The sequence below is a fragment of the Mustela nigripes genome, chromosome 1 (assembly GCF_022355385.1).
Source record: "Mustela nigripes isolate SB6536 chromosome 1, MUSNIG.SB6536, whole genome shotgun sequence".
Taxonomy (NCBI): domain Eukaryota; kingdom Metazoa; phylum Chordata; class Mammalia; order Carnivora; family Mustelidae; genus Mustela; species Mustela nigripes.
In genome coordinates this window covers 242,313,395-242,333,427 of record NC_081557.1, presented here as the reverse complement: position 1 = coordinate 242,333,427, position 20,033 = coordinate 242,313,395, and the positions used below count along the sequence as shown (strand labels likewise).

General features: G+C 40.3%; 1 protein-coding gene across 1 annotated transcript in view; it reads left to right on the top strand.

The window, feature by feature from the left end:
* Positions 1-20,033, top strand: part of CORIN (corin, serine peptidase) — a 248,162-nt gene that overhangs the window by 139,841 nt on the left and 88,288 nt on the right. Inside the window, exon 6 of the mRNA XM_059383438.1 lies at positions 17,704-17,817. Coding sequence (XP_059239421.1) covers positions 17,704-17,817 — 114 coding nt within the window. The remainder of the gene's footprint in view (positions 1-17,703; positions 17,818-20,033) is intronic.

Here is a 20,033-nt window from a genome sequence, read left to right as displayed (position 1 = left end):
GAAAAAGCTATGGGACTGAATGCTATTCTGCAGCAGACATAGAAAAGTCCCCTTCATTGATACCACCTTTTCTCATTTGACCCTTGGTCCTCTAGGGCCTTTACCCAAGTATCCTTACTAGATCCACAGTCTTTAGATTCACTCTTTCCTATTTTTCATTTCCTATTTTTCAAAATTCCACTCTTTCCTATTTTTCACTCTTTCCCAATTTTCCAGTATCTTTTAAAGAAAGAGAAATATACAGAGTGCCATTGCCAAAAGTATTAATCATTGCTCTTGCCTTTATTGTTCATGGTCTCTGTACGGCCTTATAATTTCTGCCGTGTCCAGCACAGGGCCTTCTGCACACAGCCTCCAGGATCCTTGGCGATTGAATAAATGAGAAGTCCCCAGGAATTGCCCTTTAACTTACAGCTTTTGGCTTAAGTTAAATGAGTAAAATCCAAACTGAGGAATTCAGCTGGGAAATATTTTAGGCAAAGAGACCTCCCAGGAGCCCTTTAAATCAAGCCAATTTTTATAAACTATTTGGCCTCATTTTTCTATCTCCTTGTAGTAAACAGCCCTGGAATGGCTGTCCCAAAATTTTCTTAGGAGGGTAGTTGCTTAATACTATTGGCAGTTTTCTTCAGAGTTATTAGCACAGAGGACTTTGGAGCTTATGATTCTAACATTTCAGAAGTACCTTTCTAGAACTATGGCCTTTCCCTCCAATCTGGACTTCATTCTAGCAGGCATTTATAATGAGATTATCTCATAATGAGATCACCTGCTGAGAAACCCATTTCAGTTCCATGAAAAATCATATTATGTACAAATTAAAATTCTAAAAGTGTATAAAAATCCACTTGAAAGAGAACTGGCTGAGGGAAAACTGGATTTCTAAAACTATTGGTTGTTATGAGAATGGAAAAGCCAGTTCCCAAGTGAACGCCCAAAGTGCGTCTTTGTGTTCCGTAATGCATTGTTCTCTAAGGATGTGTATTTTTGCATCTGTGGTTAAAATGGAAAATTACATTAAAAGGTGACTTTATTTTAATATAAATACTGCAAACACATAAAATACAGTTGTTTTCAAGTACTGTCGTGCACTTGGGCACCTCAGGCAAATGTATGGTAGGCTCTGTTCTGGTCTCCCTCTGGTGGTTGGTGTTAGGAAAGGTGCTGGCTTGAAAGTAGTCCCTGAATTTCCTCCCTTTGGCATTTTCCTGACACTTAAATCTGGACAGCATCTCAGAATTCTTTTATTCTCTTCTGTTAAATACTGATCAGCTTAGGACCATTTCAACAATATGGGAAACTTTCTTATTTTAACAAAAATTAGTCGGTCTGCCACCTTACCCCCTGTTGCCATGTCAGAATCCATTTTGACTGTTAGGAAACCCAACCTGTTTTTTTATTTTTTTTTTAATCTCTGTGACTTATTGTTGGCATAATTTGGCCAGAATGTATCTCTTAATTGGGCTGTGATGTTTTCCATCTTCTTTAGAAAAGCCCTGAGTTGAATGCAAAGTTTACTTAACTCACCTATATGCCCATCATTCTTCCATCACCCATGGTTCGGCAGGAAACCGAATAGACAAAAACTACTGCCCTCACAGTTTCTGTTCTATGACATATACCAGTATGGTTTACAAAGATATAAATTTTGTAAAGGCTGATTTTTGACTTCACACGTGAAACTTTTGTATAGCTAAAGAGACTAGCCATTTAAAAGACAAATAAATGATGATCTGGGGGAAAATAATGGCAACAAAAGGAGGCCTCAATAAACTGACACCAGAGAAAACCAATAGAAAAATGCGCAGAAGATGTAAGCAGGCGTTGTTTGTGAAGGACTTTTCATTTTTCTGAAGAAATCATTGGCAGAAGTGGGATTTCATGATTTCAAATTTATCTGGTTAAAGACACAAGAAGGGGTGCCCTCTGGAAAAGCCTCGCCACTGAAATTCCGTCTGTGTCTTTACAGCCTCCCAAGATTGAAGGTCTCAGGCAGAGACCTTAAAGCAGAGAACATATGGGGCATTCCCTGTAGCCATTGCCCAGGGTCTCTGTGCTGAGTGTGCCTGCCATCTTGTGATTTTGCTTGGAAACTACACCCTTTTGGCAAGTGGGAGAAAATAGACCTTTTCCCAGTGGAATCAATCACCCCTTTGCTGAGCTCGGTCCCCCTACCCATCTACCATTAGCTAACCCCTGTGCCATAAAGTTTCCCAGGGTTAATTTAAGCACATTAGATCGATCAGTAGAATATGTCTAAATGAGACAACATCACTACTCAGATTGCAATATTCAGAGTTTATAGTGATAGGTGCATAGTTTTTGACTTTTCATTATCTGCCCAAATGTCTTCCCTCCTCTCAGGGATAAAGTAGACCTTTCCCTCCTTGCCTTAGGGCTAAATTATTGGCATTATTTGCCATCCATTTCCAATCCCTGGGCGTCTTTCCTGAAACTTCAGCCTCACTCAACCACTCACCTCTTCTTGCCTGGGCTCATTCCGTCCTCAGGGACTGGATCATTCTGTCTTGTTCACAAGGACATTACTCCTGTTTACCAGTACAAAGAAACGCGAATACTGTGAAAATTTTGGAAAAAATTTTAGCAGGGTTTTTTGCCCCCCTTCCTCTGAGCCCCTTGGGTGTTGTGTACCCAGTCTTCTAGTCTCAGCAAGCTCGCCGCTCTAACTCTGGAATGCAAGTTAATTAAATTGTGCTTATATTTAGTTTTAGGCAAGGTTGATTTTTCTCCATGTTAGGTTTAGTCTGTGTGGCTTTGTTATATACAATCCCGGTAACTAGGGATACTCGGAGAAATTTTATGTGGTCGTGCTGTGAAAGTCATGCCGTGGTAGAAAAGGAAGCTTGGGAGAGAGAATTCAGGGACCTCAGTGTTCGCCGGTATGTAAATCATTTAACAGAACACAAATGACTTAACAGTGAAAGTCAACTCTCCTGGAGCAATTGACTTCCTTTCCTGTCTCTGAGCCAAAGAAAAGTTAGGAATTCTATCCCTAGATGCTGTAAGATTGGTTCCTGTGTGTGTTGATCTCTTCAGAGCCAGGCTCTTTTCCAGTTATCTTGGTTCTTACAAAGACTCCGGTGCCCCCACCTTCCAGGTCTGAGTAGTTGGTGCTATAGCCAGAAAGCTGGGGGAAGGGACTGTCTAGTTATTTGCAGGTTGTTAACCCTTTAAGCACAAGGCGTGTTTTAATACCTTGCCATGACCATCTTTCAGGAGTGAATTACACATTTCCCAGCCTTTGTAAATAGAACATACAGGGCATTGCCCAATTCTGTGTCAGCTGCTTTATATCCATTACTGATGCAATAAAAGGAGACCGAAGCTCAGGAAGGTTAAATAACTTGCCCAAACCAGCACAAAAGGCTGATTTTATTTATTTATTTATTTATTTATTTATAAGATTTTATTTATTTATTTGTCAGAGAGAGCATAAGCAAGCAGAGTGGCAAGCAGAGGCAGAGAGAAAAGCAGGCTCCCTGCTGAGCAAGGAGCCTGATGTGGGACTTGATCCCAGGACACTGGGATCATGACTTGAGCCAAAGGCTGCTTAACCAGCTAAGCCACCCAGGCATCCTAAAAGGCTTACTTTAAATCCAGGTTCATACTTTTTCTCCAAGATTACTTTTATTTTCATATCTCAGAATATTATTGTGAGTAATTACTTTTCTGGTCTGTGGATCCAGTCACCATCAGTATGGATATTAGAGTGAGTATTTATGAATTAATTTCCTCACCATTAACTTATTTTCTTCTAATCGTAATACCATTTAGGACTGAAGCTTCCTGATAATTTGGGAGTGGTTTAAGCTTAGAGGGTCAGATAATTGGATGTATCTAGGCTTTCCCACCTCTGCCTTGACCCAAGCAATGGAATACGTGTGCTGTCCCCATGGGCTGCTGCTGTGTGAGAGTGAATGAGTGGGGTTTGCTGCCATCAGTTAAGAGGAGGGAGATGAGGGGCCCCTGGGTGGCTCAGTCATTAAGCAGCTGCCTTTGGCTCAGGTCATGTTCCCTGGGTCTTGGGATTGAGACCCACATTGGGCTTCTTGCTTCTCCCTCTTCAACTCCCCTTTCTTGTGTTCTCTCTCTCTCTGTCAAATAAATAAATAAAATCTTTAAAAAAAAAAAGAAAGAAAGAAAGAAAAAAAAGAAGATGGAGATGACAGAAGGCCTGCAGCAGAGCTCTAACTTAGGGCTTCAGAATCTCAGCATCCAGCTCCAAGCTAGCTGATGTGGAAGACAGATGAGATCCTACAGTATCGTGAAGATCAGCAAATTTTTAAAGATGATAATGCTTGGAATACTAACAATAGGGAATAGGTGAATACAAATTCACAGAATTTGTAGTAAATTTTTAGACATTAGGCCAGAACTGTAATCTGTTCTTGAAAGATGTTTTCTCTAAGTTCTTTTTATAGTAAATTCTAAATGTATACGTTTATTCTGTTGCTGGATCTCAGACCATGTAATACTGCATCATGGACAGTTTATTCCAGCTTTTAGACTGTCAGTATATAAAATGAGCCAAAATAAAAGAAACTAGGATTAAAAGTAAATTTGGTTTGAATTGAAAATGAAATTCATGAACTCTTAACTTGTAAAATGAAATCAGTCCAATTTGCATAGCCCAACAAGTAAGAAAAATAACATGGACTAGCCTTTCAACTGGATTATTATTTTTTTAAAGATTTTATTTATTTATTTGACAGATCACAAGTAGACAGAGAGGCAGGCAGAGAGAGAGGAGGAAGCAGGCTCCCTGCCAAGCAGAGAGCCTGATGCGGGTCTCAATCCCAGGACCCTGAGATCATGACCTGAGCCGAAGCAGAGGCTTAACCCACTGAGCCATCCAGGTGCCCCTAGTATACTCTTTTAATTTGATAATTCTTGCTTGGAAGTTTTTCCTTTCTCCCCCCCTTCTTTCCTTCTTTCTGAATGGTGAATATATATGTGTGTATGTGTGTCTATATATATATAATACATATAAAAATATATATATAATATAATATATATTATATATAAAATACAAATATGTAATATGTAAAATGTAATATATAATATTTATACTATATGTTATATATAATTATAATATATAAAAGGAATATTATATAATATATTATATTTTTAACATATTATATATTTTTTTTTAGTTCTGTTTAAACTTCTGCTTGGCAGTCTATTTCTGGCAATCTCTGATCGTAAAGCTACCATCCTGCTTCTTATTCTGACTTTCTCCTCTCATTCAATTTAAAATCATCTGAGCAGGACTTTGCCTGCCTGCATTTCATACTGTGATTTTACTTGAGACGTTGAATGATGACATGGAACTGCTTTCCGAATTCTGTTCATGTTCTTTCTCCTACCAGAGTGCCACCTGTTACAAGGCTAGTTTTGTTTCCTTCTGATGATTTTGAGATAATTTCACAAGGACTGGTTTTTCTATAGAATGATAGGTCCTCTATCATGCTGTTGGACAGGAAGACATATACTTAGTTCTTATTTTTCAGGATTTTAAGCTGAAGGCCAGATGGCAAAGTTTCCGTTGAATGAAAGCATAGCTTTCTTTCAGAGAGAAGACAAAAAAAGGAGTAACTTAGTCGAGGATATTTAATTGGGGGAGTTGTTTTGAATTTTCTTTTTTTTTTAAAGGGTTTTTTTTTTTTTTTTTTTAGATTTTATTTATTTATTTGACAGAGAAATCACAAGTAGGCAGAGAGGCAGGCAGAGAGACAGGAGGAAGCAGTCTCCCTGCTGAGCAGAGAGCCCAACGAGGGACTCCATCCCAGGACCCTGGGACCATGACCTGAGCTGAAGGCAGAGGCTTTAACCCACTGAGCCACCCAGGCGCCCTTGAATTTTCTTTGAACAGAGATAATTTCTTACTAATTGCAACATGTTATCTAACAGGCAGAGGGACCTGGAGTTGTAGTGAGTGAAGGAACTGGTTTTACCTGGTCTTGGCAGCAAAGGTATGGGCACCACAGATCATAAAAGAGGAAGTCACCATGGTAGTTCTAGTTTTAGAATATCTAAGTTAAGAACTCTCTAAGTGCATTTATTCTACTGGCATTTAATGACTAGTCACCATATACTGCTTTGGAACAAAGACCTGTACCTTCAAAGGTGCTATAGAGTCCTTTGCTTCCTCGGTAATGAATGAAAATGTCTAGTAGAGCAATCTGTTAGGAAAACAAAAAAGATGTGTTATCGTTTCTGCATTTTCAGAAGAGAGAGACCAGCATCGAGGAAGGAAGGGCTGAGCAGAGATCATGTGGCATCACCTGGTGTCGGGTGGCATGGCAGGAGAATGTTTGGAGGGGGTGGGTAGAGGGGGAGGTCGGGGATGTAGGAGACGTTACCCTAGGCTTGAGGTGGGAGGAGTGGCTGAGTTTGGCCATGTTCCTCATGGAGCAAGGACTGGTGATTGCTTGCTTAGGGGAACAGGATCTCGGAGGGAAATGTTGGTATGGGGCAGCCGGTAAGCTTGACCCTGGTGACCATGACCCTGAACTCTGGTATGGGTCAGACATAATGGAGAGCTCTATCTAGGGTAAACCCCAAGGACTTAGAACCATGTGCCCCTCAGCAGCTCTCAGAGGAATTGAAAGCTGGAGTCCTTTCTTGGGCTCTTCTAGGTCCCAGTAAGTCCCTTGGATCCTTGCACTGTCCTAAGGAGGCTGAAACCCCTGCAAAACATAACTAAATAATATTTTCTATCACTTTTTTCAGTAGGGAAGTATGAATCAATCTGATTTAGAAAACTAAAGTGATGTGGCATTTCTTGCACCGTAGTGTGACGGAGCTAGACGCTCGCCCGCTGCGCCTCCGGGCAGGACCATTCTGGGCACACCTGTGCTTCCAGGTCTCACTTCTTACTCTCACTTCCCACGTTTTGTAACTTTCCTGAACTCCCAACTCCCACCACAAAAGATACTTCTCTCTCTGATAGCCCATTCTTTCAAGTCTAAATATAATGAGCTCAACAGCCTATAATTAAATTTAGAACTAAGTATTCATAGCCAAAAAAAAGTGAATTAAAGTATAATCTCTCTCAGGCTTTAAACATTTAAAATCTTAAGGGTGAAGGGTTTTCAAACTTGTTTTCAACAGCAAAAGCCCATTTCCAATGGACTGACATATGGAAAGTAGACCAGAATGGAGCTCCCTGACTGAAGTGGAGTAGGGGGCTGAAGACACCTCTTGAACCCATGTCGTGACCCCAAAGCCCCTTTTTTTGGCATCCTTGGGTTCATCTGAAAACCACCATTTTATTTTATTTTATCTTATTTATTTTATTTAATTTTAATTTTTATTTTGTTATTAGAAGATTTTATTTATTGGAGAGAGAGAGCACATGTGTCTGAGAGAGAGAGAGAGAGAGAGAGAGAGAGAAAGCGCATGAGCAAAGAGGAGGGGCAGAAGGAGAAGCAAACTCCCCACTGAGGAGGGAGCCTGATTCGGGACTTGATCCCAGACCCCTGGTATCATGACCTGATCCGAAGGCTGACAGTTAACTGACCAAGCCACCCAGGAGCCCTGAAAACCACCATTTTAACTTAAGAAATGAGTAATGTGGGTATAGATTTTGGGGGGAATGTTAGACACATCTCCACAAGCTTTGGAGAAGATTATTTTAGGTAGAAATATCCTTTCAGTTCTTTGTCCTACCGTACAAGCAAACGCCACCAGAAGGCAGACTTGTCTGCAGGTTATTTCATCAGCACTTTATTTCCCTACCAGTTAAAAGAATAAAACTGTAAGATGTTTATTGATCCCTGGGATCATAACCTGAGCCAAAACCAGACACTTAACTGACTTAGTCACCCAAGCCTCCCTATTTAATAAATATTTAATTCTATTAAATATCTCATTCTAGACTCAGGACGCAGCAGTGAGGAAATCTGATACAGTGCTTTCTCTCAAGGAGCTTATACTCTAGAAGAGAGAGCTAGAGAGAGGCAATAAATGTCCTCTGCTAATATAAAGCATCGTGAATCATCAAGAAAATCTTTTTTTTTTTTTAAAGGTTTTATTTATTTATTTGACAGAGAGATCACAAGTAGGCAGAGAGGCAGGCAGAGAGAGAGGGGGAAGCAGGCTCCCTGATGAGAAGAGAGCCCCATGTGAGGCTCTATCCCAGGACCCTGAGATCAGAGCCTGAGCTGAAGGCAGAGGCTTTAACCCACTGAGCCACCCAGGCGCCCCAAGAAAGTCTTTTTTTAAGCAGTTTGTAGTTCTGATGGTCTTGAGCATCAGCAGTATTAGAAGAGTTTAGCACCATGCACCCTGTTTGATGGATGCCTAATAGATGTTAAAGAGGGTAAAGAAGAGAATGAGAGGATTTCTCGCCTCAGAAGATAAATACGTTTTCTGAGGAAGCCACGTTTTTAGTGATTGGATTAGAGGAACTGATAGCTACAAGACTGGCTTCAATTTTAGATTGTAACTATGTTCCTGATGTTGATGATTCCCCACCCTGGCCTCCTGTGTCTTCCAGACTGATCATTATTTATTTGATCCAAGCCAACCTGTATACAGAACTCAGTACCACTCTGCTCCCCCCAAAGAATGCACTCATGCAAAATCGTTTATAAAAATGCTTTTTAAGAAACCCTACCTTCCTTCTTATATCACCTATTTCTTTGTTCTCTTCTGCAGCAAAAAAGTTGTCCTTCCTTTCTGCACTACTTCCTCTCCTTTTATTCTTTCTTCAACATAGTGCAGTGAGACTTCCATCCTCCTCATTGAAACCACTCTTACCAGAGTCCCAGTGACTTAACAATGCCAAAATCTCATCCAGACACACTGGCATTAAATTGATATGCTGACAACTCACATATTTATATTTACAATCCTATCCTGTTTCTCAGACTTGAACTTATATATCCAGTTGTCTACTCAACATCCTACTTGGGGGTCTACTGTGTATGTCAGAGGCAACATGTCCAAAATGCTAGTCCTGATTTTTTCCCCCATGGTTTCTCTCCTCCAGTTGGCTTCTCCACTTCAGGAATTGGCAATTCCAGTCATCTGGTGGGCTGGAAACTTAAAGTCCTCATTGGCTCTTGTCTTCCCCTCACAACTCTCATCCAATGGGCTGGGAAACCCTCCAGGCTCTACGTTGAAAATACAGTCAGCATCCAGTCATGTCTTGGCACCTTGGCAGCTGCTCTCTCCAAACTGCCATCACTCTCTGTGGATAACTTCAGTGGATTCCTAACACTAGTTCCCACTGCTTTCTTTGCTCCTCCGGAGTATTTTCAACACAAAAGAGAAAGACACTTAAAAACCCAAGTCAGATCGTGCCACTTTTTACTGAACTTTGTAATGACTTTATTTTTATCTAAGTTACAAAGTCCTTGCAGAGCCCCAGGTGGTTGACCCTTCCCTTCCACTCTGCTTCATCTCTTTCTGTATTATCCCTCACTTGCTCTACTGAGGCCACACAGGTTACTTTGCTGTTCCCCACACCCCCGCCAGACATGCTCCTGCCTGAGATTCTTTGTGTTTGGACTTCCTTCTGCTGAAATCTTCCCCTGAGAGTTGGTTAACTCCCTCACCTCTTTCAAGTTGTTGCTTTAATGTCAACTTCCAATGAGGGTTGCCCTTCGTACCCTAATTAATAGTGGGACCTGTCCTACCCCACCTCCTCTTAATTTGTTGACTGTCTTCAAAATAAAATGTATTGCCTCATTATTTATTATAAAAATAACTTTTTATTTTATTATGTTTATTGATATTTGTCTCCCTAGAATATAACCCCCACAGAGAAAGGGATCTACTCTCTACTCAATGATGTGTCCCAAGCTCCTGCAAAGGGACCAACTTGGCTTAATAAGTGAAAAATAATTGAGCTAAAGAATTAGAGAACAACATAAGCTTTGTTAATTCCACATGGCAGATGGAGGAAGAAATACACTTCCCATTCCACAGAAAACAACTTGAAATATCCCTTTAGAGATTTCTGTTTTGTAAAGGGTCTTCTCTGTACTGTGCTCTCAGGGAGACTCAACAAACTTTTTTTTTTTTTTTTTAATCTATCTCTCCCCCAAGACAGTACCCAGCAGCAGCACTGGCCCCTCATTCTCCCCATGGGGTTCCTTTACCCCTTCATACACAGAGTTCTCTGATACCCATGCATACCTACCCCAAACATTTTAATGATTAACAAAGTGAAGATTGTCCTAGTGAGTGTGGCTTGGAAGGCAGGAGAAGCCAAGTTTGCTTATTTGAGTGTATCTTTGGATTTTCTTTCTCCTTTCTCATCTCTCATTTTTCACCCCAGTCCTTTTATTAACCCAAAGATACAGTGCTCTCCCCAAGAGGAATTTTTGTATTAGCTGCTATAAAATATTATACGTATGCTACATGAGATATAGTCAAATAGCTTTGTAAAAGAAAAGAGCAATAGTGGTTGACAGTAACTGAACTTCTGTAGAAATTCTGTAGAAATCTGCTTAAAAAAGCAGCCTGTAGAATGAAGAGCTAAAAGACTCTTAGTATAGACTCAGGTGATAACAGTCTATGCCAGGTCAGCTTTCTCTTCAGAGGCAGCGTTGAACTTGAGCTCCAGACTTTATACAAAGGCTCAAAGACTGGTGAATGAGGACATTATACAAGCTGTGATTGGTAGGCCGTTTCTGAAAGGGACTCCAAAAACTAACAATCAGAGTATTGAGAGCATTTGCCAATATAAATGCTGCCCATAATACACAGGCAGAAAGAATATGAGAGGGTGGAAGCAGTTGGAGAAACTCTAAAGGTCACTTCAGGATATGGATGTTATTTCAGCAGTCTGTTATCAGAAACCAAAATACTAAAAAGACCTGGTCATCCTCATAGGTATATACTCTTTAGAATCCAGAGACTTCTGAAATCCAAGTGATTTAAAATTATTCCCATCATCTGGAAATGTAAACTAGTGTTTTGGGCAATATACCTTTGTATGCTGCTATCATTGCATTAATATCAATCAGGTGCCACATAGGCAAATGGAAGTCAGCTTTGGTGGTAAAGTATCTTTACTTGGTAAAAGTATCTTTATCAGATGACAATCCGTAGAATATATGCTACACAAAGGCAGGGGAATATTTTTGTTTTCTTCACTGATGTATCTCTAGGTGCTGGGATAATGCCTAGCACATCATAGACACCCAGTAACTATTCGTTCAGTTAACCAATGAATCTTCCACTGATCAATCCGCCATCAGTTTAAAGTCCAACATGTACCTCTTAGAATTATAGAGGATGTTGGTGGAAATGGTATCAAAATTATATAACATGACTTCTCCTCAAAGAATCTCCCTTTGTCACCTTAAGGACTAAGTCAAAAGGCTGTTTGAATGAAAATGATTGTTGTAAGAATGTGAAATTTATGATTGAAAAATATGTACAGAAACTTATGAGCTCTCAGAATGTTCTCCTAAAAACCCAGAGGTGAGATGGAATGTCATCTCATCTGGTCCAAATCACCTGAAAAATAAAGACAAACTTGAACTTTTGCTTGAAGCTGATGCCTTTGAACTGACCACAAATCAGGTGACTACATAACCGGCCTGGACAAGAAACAGGGCATGGGTGTGGTGTGAAGGGCTTGGACTAAAGCTCAGACTTCATCAATCTGTGTCTATATGGCTACATATATGACTTTGCGCAATTGTTGTCTTAACCACACGACACTCCAGTTTCTGTATTTGTAAATCATCATTCCCCCTAAGGAAGTTGTGGTAGAATGCCGGCCTGTCTACTTTATGGGGGGCTCTTTGGAAACTCCAAATAAGATGTGGTTGAAGTACTTGGCTAGCTGAACAGTTTCACACAGAGAAAGTGGAAATTCCGAGTACAAGTTAAGGAGACATCAAACAAAGTATACAAAAGTTATTCTAAGTTTACAGAAATACTATTAATTCACGAAACAATGAACTTCTAAAGGGAGACTAAGAAAAAAATCTACAATGTCCTAAAACCAAGGGCAGCCATGTCTCCCACTGAGGAACCCCACAAAAGAAGTCAGTTTCTGCGCGATCCGCCAAGACAGTGGGATCTCAATAATCAGAACAATGCAAGCAATCTGTTTTAAATTTGATCCAGATTTGATATAATCATATGCAAGAAATGGCTTTACTGGAGTAGAATATATGGGGTCTTAAAGATGAAACCTAGATGTTAGGAGCTAGGTAATGTTGAACTTTCAGCTACATTTCTCAAGGAATTATCAGAGCCATAAGGTGGGGAATGCAATAATTCTTCTGAAGAATTGCAGCTGCTGAAATGCAGACAGATGGAATTTCTGCACTCTCTAATATAACACAGAAACAATCTCAACAACAGGATAAACACTTATGCCTTGCAAATTTTCCCTCAACCCTAGAGAGAGGATATTGTATAGATTGGCCAATAAAATCTTAGTGTTTGGATTTTCATTTTATATCTGGTTTCCTGTGTCCCTTTTTAGAAGTCTGTTTTTGTAGGTATAGGAATGCGGTCCTGTGCTGATTCTTCTAAGACTATTTGAAATATAAATGTGTTTCATATTTTGGCAGTTGAAGTTCATAGATGTCCTTTGTATCAATACTGAAATGGTAGCATGTGATGGAAAACAGACATTTGTTGTTGATTTTACAATGATTACACATGAAGTACTATCATAAGAATCTTAACTAAATCAACTACTACTTAATGTTCAGCAAATCAAAATTCTGATTTCCTTGATAACATTGGAAAATAATTCGTTAATTGCATTTTTCTTTGTTTTTTGGCAGTATATGGTGCTTTATTGGGATTAAGTTGACTTTTCCCCATCTATTAACGAAGAGTCTCCTGAGTGCCCACCACTCTCCTAGGGCCCAAGAACAAGAGAAATGTGACAGACCTGGGCTTCACTGCCTGGAGCATTCAGTCTGTACTTTTCCATATTTCTAATTCTGAGTTAAAATGTTCTCTGTTTCCTGGTTCTCTTTAATTAGTCAACAGGGTTCATTTCATCAAAGAATACATCGTTCAGTGAGTGGTGACAGTGAGCAGGACTGATCACACAAGTCAGTTGTGTGGAGGAATGGAGACAAGAAAGAAGTCTTCAAGGGTTGTGTTTATTTACTGTTACTCTAAATTGAGAACCCATGAAAAAATTAACTTCTTTTCCAGATTAAAAAAATAAAACATCATGAAAGCCTGTGGCATGCCCCAGCCCCAAGCTCTTCCTCATGCCCCCACCCTACACTTTTCCACTGCCTTGCTGAAGCCAGCAGGCATACACAGTCCACATAGGGGATGCTCCTTAATCATACTGTGGTGAGGGGGGGGCATTCCTGGGTACCATAGGACTATAACTATTGGAGAGACAGTTCTTGGCATGCTAGATACATGCACCCCCGTGCAACATTATTTACAATAGCCAAGAAAGGGAAGCAATGAAGTGTCCTACACAGATGAATGGTTACAAATGAGGTGGTATATCTACACAATAGAAGTCTTACTATTTACAACAAAATGGATGGACCTAGAAAGTATAATGCTAAGTGAAACAAGTCAGACAGAGAAAGACAAATACCATATGATTTCACTCATATGTGGAAACTAAGAAACAAAACAAAGAAAAAAAGAGACAAACAAAAAATCACTTTTTTAAAGATTTTATTTATTTATTTGACAGAGAGAGAGAGAGATCACAAGCAGGCAGAGAGGCAGGCGGTGGCGGGGGGAGCAGACTCCCCACTCAGCAGAGAGCCCGATGTGGGGCACGATCCCAAGACCCTGAGATTATGACCTGAGCTGAAGGCAGAGGCTTAACCCACTGAGCCACCCAGGTGCCCCCCAAAAATCACTCTTAAATGTGGAGAATAAAAAGGAGATGGGGGAGGATGGGTGAAATAGAAGAAGGAGATGAACAGTACACTTAGGATGAGCACTCAGTAATGTATAGAATTGTTGGATCTGAAACTAATATAACTGAAACTAATGTAACTGAATGTAACTAATGTAGCTGAAACTAGTATAATTAATTAATGATATGTTAATTATACTGAAATTAAAAATGATTAATTAATTGAAAATGGATTGAAATCAGAGAGGGAGATGAACCTTGAGAGACTATGGACCCTGAGAAACAATCTGGGGGTTTCAGAGGGAAGGGGTGAGGGGAGGGCATAACAGGATGATGGGTACTGAGGAGGACATGTGCTGTGATGAGCACTGGGTGTTATACTTAACTAATGAATCATTGAACACTGCATCAGAAACTGATTATGTGCTATACAGTGGTTAACTGAATATAATAAAAAATAAGTAAATTTTTAAAAAATGGATAGAAAATCTGAATAGACATTTTCCCAAAGACATACAGATGGCCAACACATCCATGAAAAATGCTCAAAACCATTAATCATCAGGGAGATGCAAATCAGAAGCACAATGAGATATCACCTCACATCTGTTAGAACAGCTGTTATTAAGGGGCATCTGGGTGGTGCAGTCAGTGAAGCACCTGACTCTTGATTTCAGCGCAGGTCATGATCTCAGGGTTGTGAGATCGAGCCTTGTGCATCAGGATCTGCTGGGCCTACTTGGGATTCTCCCTCTCTTTCTCCTTCTTCCCCTCCCCACTCTCCCCTACCACCCCGCCAAAAGGGTATTATCAAAAAGACAAGAAATAACAAATGTTGGTGAGGATGCGGAATAAAGGGTACCCTTGGGCAATGTTGGTAGTAGGGGCTTTTACTGCCCCATTGGTATCAATGGATAGATTATCTAGACAAAAAAAAAAAATCAATAAAGAAACACTGGCCTTAAATGATACATGAGACCAGATGGACTTAATAGATACTTACAGGACATTCCATCCAAAAGCAGCAAAATACATATTTTTCTCAAATGCATATGGAACACTCTCCAGGATAGATTATATGTTAGGCCAAAAAACAAGTCTTAATAAATCTAAGAAGACTGAAATCATATCAAGCATCTTTCCTGACTACAACAGTGTGAAACTAGAAATCAAATAAGAAAACTGGAGAAGTCACATATATGTGATTAAATAACTTGATATATGTATACGTGTGTGTGTGTGTGTGTGTTTTCTAAGAAGGAGGTTCATAGCAATGCAGGCCTACTTCAGGCAACAAGAAAAATCCCAAATAACAATCTAAACTTACACCTAAAAACTAGAAAAAGAAAAAAGCTCAAAGTTAGTAGAAGGAAGGAAGGAACAAAGATCAAAGCAGAAATAAGCAAAACAGAGACAAAAAATAACAGAGAAGATGAGTGAAACTAAGAGCTTGATCTTTGATAAATAAACAACATTGAAAAATCTTTATCCTCACCAAGAAAAAGAAAGGGCTTAAATAAATAAAATCAGAAATGGAAGTGGAGAAGTTACCACTGATGCTACAGGAATATAAAGGACCTCAAGAAACTATAAACAAGTATATGCCAGCAAATTGGACAACCTAAAAGAAATGGGTAAATTCCTAAACAATCTTCCAAGATTGATTAGTGAAGTAAAAAGTCTGAATAGACCAATTATAAGAAAGATGAATCAGTAATCGAAAACCTCCCAACAACAAATGGACGTCTAGGATTAGATGGCTTCACTGGTGAATTCTACCAAACATTTAAGGATTTAATACCTATTATTCTCAAACTTCTTAAAAATCGAAGAGGAAAGAACACTTCCAAACTCATTTTACAAGGCCAGCATTACCCTGCTACCAAAACTAGACAAGGACACCACAAGAAAGAGAGGTAGGGAAGGGCGGAGGAGTGGGGGAGAGAAGGGAAGGAAGGGAATGGAGAAGAAAAACTATAGGCCAGTATCTCTGATAAACATAGCTGCAAATATTCATGACATTTTTCACAGAAATAGGACAATCCTAAAATTTTAACCACAGAATTTCCCAAATAGCCAAAGTAACCTTTGGAGCTATCACACGCCCTGATTTCAAGCTATTTTATAAAGCTATGGAAATCATAAAAACAGACACATGGATCAATGGAATAAAACAGAGCCCAGAAATAAACCCATGTATCTATGGTCAAGTAGTTTACAACAAAGGAGGCAAGAATAAACAATGGCGGAAGGATGGCCTCTTTAACAAATGGTGTTGGGAAAACCATACAGACATATGCTAAAGAACGAAACTGGACCACTGTCTTATAGCCTACACAAAAATGCACTCAGAAATGGATTAAAGACTTGAATGTAAGACCTGAAGCCATAACATTTATAGAAGAAAACATAGATGGCAAGCTCCTGGACATCAGTCTTAGTGATGAATTTTTGGATCAAACTCCAAAAGCAAAGACAACAAGAGCAAAGCTAAACAAGTGGGACTACTTCAGACTAAAAAGCTTCTGCACAGTGAAGGAAACTGTCAACAAAACAAAAAGGCAACCTACTGAATGGGAGAAGATATTTGCAAATTATACATCCCATAAGGGGTATGAAGAACTCATACAACTCTATATCCCATAAGGAGTATGAAGAACTCAGACATCCCGTAAGGGGTATGAAGAACTCATATAACAATAAAACACAATCTGATTTTTTAAAATGAGCAGAGGATCTGAATAGGTATTTTTCCAACGAAGGCATACAGATGGCCGAAATCACATGAAAAGATAGTCAACATATAAATCATCAAGGAAATGCAAATCGAAAGCACAGTGAAGTACCACCACCTGGTTACAATGGCCAGTATCACAAAGAATAAATAACAACTATTGGCAAAAATGTGGAGAAAAGGAAACCCTCCTGCACTTCCAGTGGGAATGTAAATTGTTGCAACCACTATGGAAAATAATATAGAAACTCCTCAAAAAATTAAAGATAGAGCTACCATTAGATCTAGTAATTCCACTTCTGGATCTTTATCTGAAGAGAAGGAAAACACTAAACTGAAAAGATATATTCACCCCTGGGTTCACTGCAGCATTATTTACAAAAGCCAAGGTAGGTAAACAACCTAAGTGGCTATGGAAAGATGAAAGGGTAAAGACAATGTGATACAAAAGAATACTACTCAGCCAAAAGAATAATAAAAATGAGAATAAAAATGAGATCCTGTCATTTGTAACATCATGGAGGATAATATGCTAAGTTGCTAAGTGAAATAAATCAGACAGAGAAAGACAAATACTGTACGATCTCACTTACATGTGGAATCTAAGACAAAACAAAGGAACAAAGGTGAGTTCAAGCCCTGTTTGATTATCAGAGGTTTGGGCCTACAGTTTTTCTTTTCCCTTCCCTTCTATAACTTTTTCTGTGCAACTTTGAATAGCTTTCTAGACGGATAGGATTTGGGGTTTTGTTTGTTTGTTCAATTAATAGCACTTCGTTTTTAAATAATTTGCAGTTATTAAATAAAATACTCAATTTGGTGTGCCCCCACGCCCCCCTGAGTTGTGCAATTGACAAGGCTCCCGTCCTCTGCTCTGAGCCTGGGAACCTCTCGCGCTGCAAGCCTCCTGGGCAGTTTTCTTTTGCTTTTCTCTGGCAGACACACTTTGTAGGCTTTCCAGGTAAATTTCATGATTAAGGTCCTAGGGGGCCCGAGAAAACGGCGAGGGGACTGGGAAGCAAATCTTGAAGAGCAAGGAGGGTGTTCTCGCTGTTCTCTGTTTCTCCGGACGTCTAGAGGAAAAGGGCTGCTTCTGACCGGGTCTCCCTGCCTTCTCTTCCAGCGCTCTGCGGGGGCGGCGAGAGCTTTCTGTGCGCCAGCGGCCTCTGCGTGCCCGGGAAGCTGCGGTGCAACGGGCACAACGACTGCGACGACTGGAGCGACGAGGCCCACTGCAGTAGGCGCGGGGCGTGGGGGCCGGTGGGGGCGGGGCGGAGGGCGGAGCGGGGTGGAGGGGGTGGGGGTGGGGGCGACCCGGGCTGGGGCCCGGAAACCGAGGACAGACCCTGACCTCCGGAGGGCGGGGGCGTGGACTTCTGGTAGTTTGCCTTCCCCACGCCGGCAAACGTGGGCGGTGGGTGTGTTTGCGGCCCTTTCAAAGGCGCGATTCCCGTAGGTCGCAGTGGGAAGGTCGCAGTGGGAACGTGTTTTGCATCAAGTGGCTTAAAGTTGGAGGGAGGCTTTTTGTTTATTTTGTTTGGGTGAGGCTTTTATTTTTGTTTTGAAAGCTTAATGAGTCTAAAGGTCAGTGTGTGTGTGTGTGTGTGTGTGTTTTAAAGACCAGGTCAGTAGGCAGATGTTTCACCCTCCGGATCCTTGACATTCCTGACACAGCATGCAAAGCCCCTTGTCTGCTTACGCTTTCTCTAAACGGGGTGATACATCGTCCATGGTGCTAACTACTTTCAATGCGTGGATTGAGAGATTCAGACATTAAACATCGTCAAATTCTTTACTGTGGATTTGGTCAGTTGTTTTGATTGAATTGGTCGGTGGTATGTAAAATGCTGTCCTAAACTCCTTGGGCTGCGGTCTAAAATACCCCAGACTGCATGATTTAAACAGGAGAAATTTATTCTCCTAAGGTTCTGGAGGCCCGGGAGTCTAAGGTCAAGGTCAACGAGGCTCAGTTTCCGGTGAGAGTTCTTTTCTGGGCTGCTAGGCAGCTTCCATCTTCCTCAGTGCTCACTTGACCTCTTTGGAGGCAGGGAGGGAGGTAAGGAGGGAGGGAGAAAGGGGGAGGGAGAGGGTCTCCCCCCTTCTTAAAAGGGTACTGTTAGATTAGGGCCTCACCGTTAGGGCCGCATTTAACTTTGTCACCTCCTTACAGGTCCTTTCTCCAAATATTTGAGGGTTATTTGAAGGTTAAGACTTAACATACACATTTTGGGAGGACATCAACATTCTGTCCGATATATATATCGGACAGAATGGTGTGTGTGTATATGCATACACACACATACATAGTGTCCTGTGTGTGTGTGTGTGTGTGTGTATAAATATATATATAAGCTTTCAAGTTGTTCCGTGCTTGTACAATGGGTAAGGAAAAATAAGCTTCAGTAATATATTGCAGGATTTGCCTCCAAAGCAGAGCCACATGCAATTATGTTGTAATTGCTTTTTACTGGTTATATGATCAGCAAAACCATCAATGGTAATATGATCCCATCTTACCATGGGTAAAGCTGTGTTTTACTCCCCATAGTTGCTGCGAAGGCTGTATGAGAGCTCTTAATTGTCAACCTTAATTGAAAGGTTCTTATGGTCTGTTTGCCAGGTAGAACACTTCTTCCATGTGAGGGTTAGGATACTTATTTATCATAAGTTTTGAAAGGCATTATATTATGGTAATATTTCAGATGGGTGTTTCCCAAACTGGTGTTCCATAGTACCCAAGCCCTGAAAATTGCTTGAGAAATAAGCAAGTTTGAGAAATGCTATCAGAACTACTTTTTAGAGAGTTACAATACACATTCACACATTGTAAGTTTTGAGAAATGCTGTACTTTTATAAATGATTTACTCACTTTACTTAACTTGGTATTTCCTCGAAATTATTTGTTCATATATGCCCCCACCTCTATTTATGTATTGTTTTTATAATTTGGAATTCTCTCTTCAGAAAAACCTGTAGCATATGATTGTACATGAAAAAGATTTTCATAGGATGTAGCCTTACATTCGGCCGTATTGCTGTGGAGTTAGGAAGGAATAATTTATAGAGCACTCACAGTAGGTTCAATAGAATTATATCCAATTTATGGGAAATGTGTTAGAATCTTTTCCTTACCTCCCAATACGGCCCATGGGATATTATTAAAATTCTGCATGTGCCTCCCCCCCAGCGGTGGGCCACCACTGGCTCGCCATTATGTTCCTTCATTGCACCCAGCGCATGGAGCGTTGTACTTTAAACAGTAAGAGATGGTGCCGCATCGGTTGAATTGAATTGGAAGGAGTAAATTTTCCTAGTCAGCGACTGAACAAACGAGGTATTACTGTTCTGCAAGGTATATAGCACGTCCTAAGGGTTGAGAGTTTATTAAGGAAGATAGAGGCTTTCCTCAGGAGCATACTTTAACACCCATGTGGTTTGGTCAGCTGAGGAAA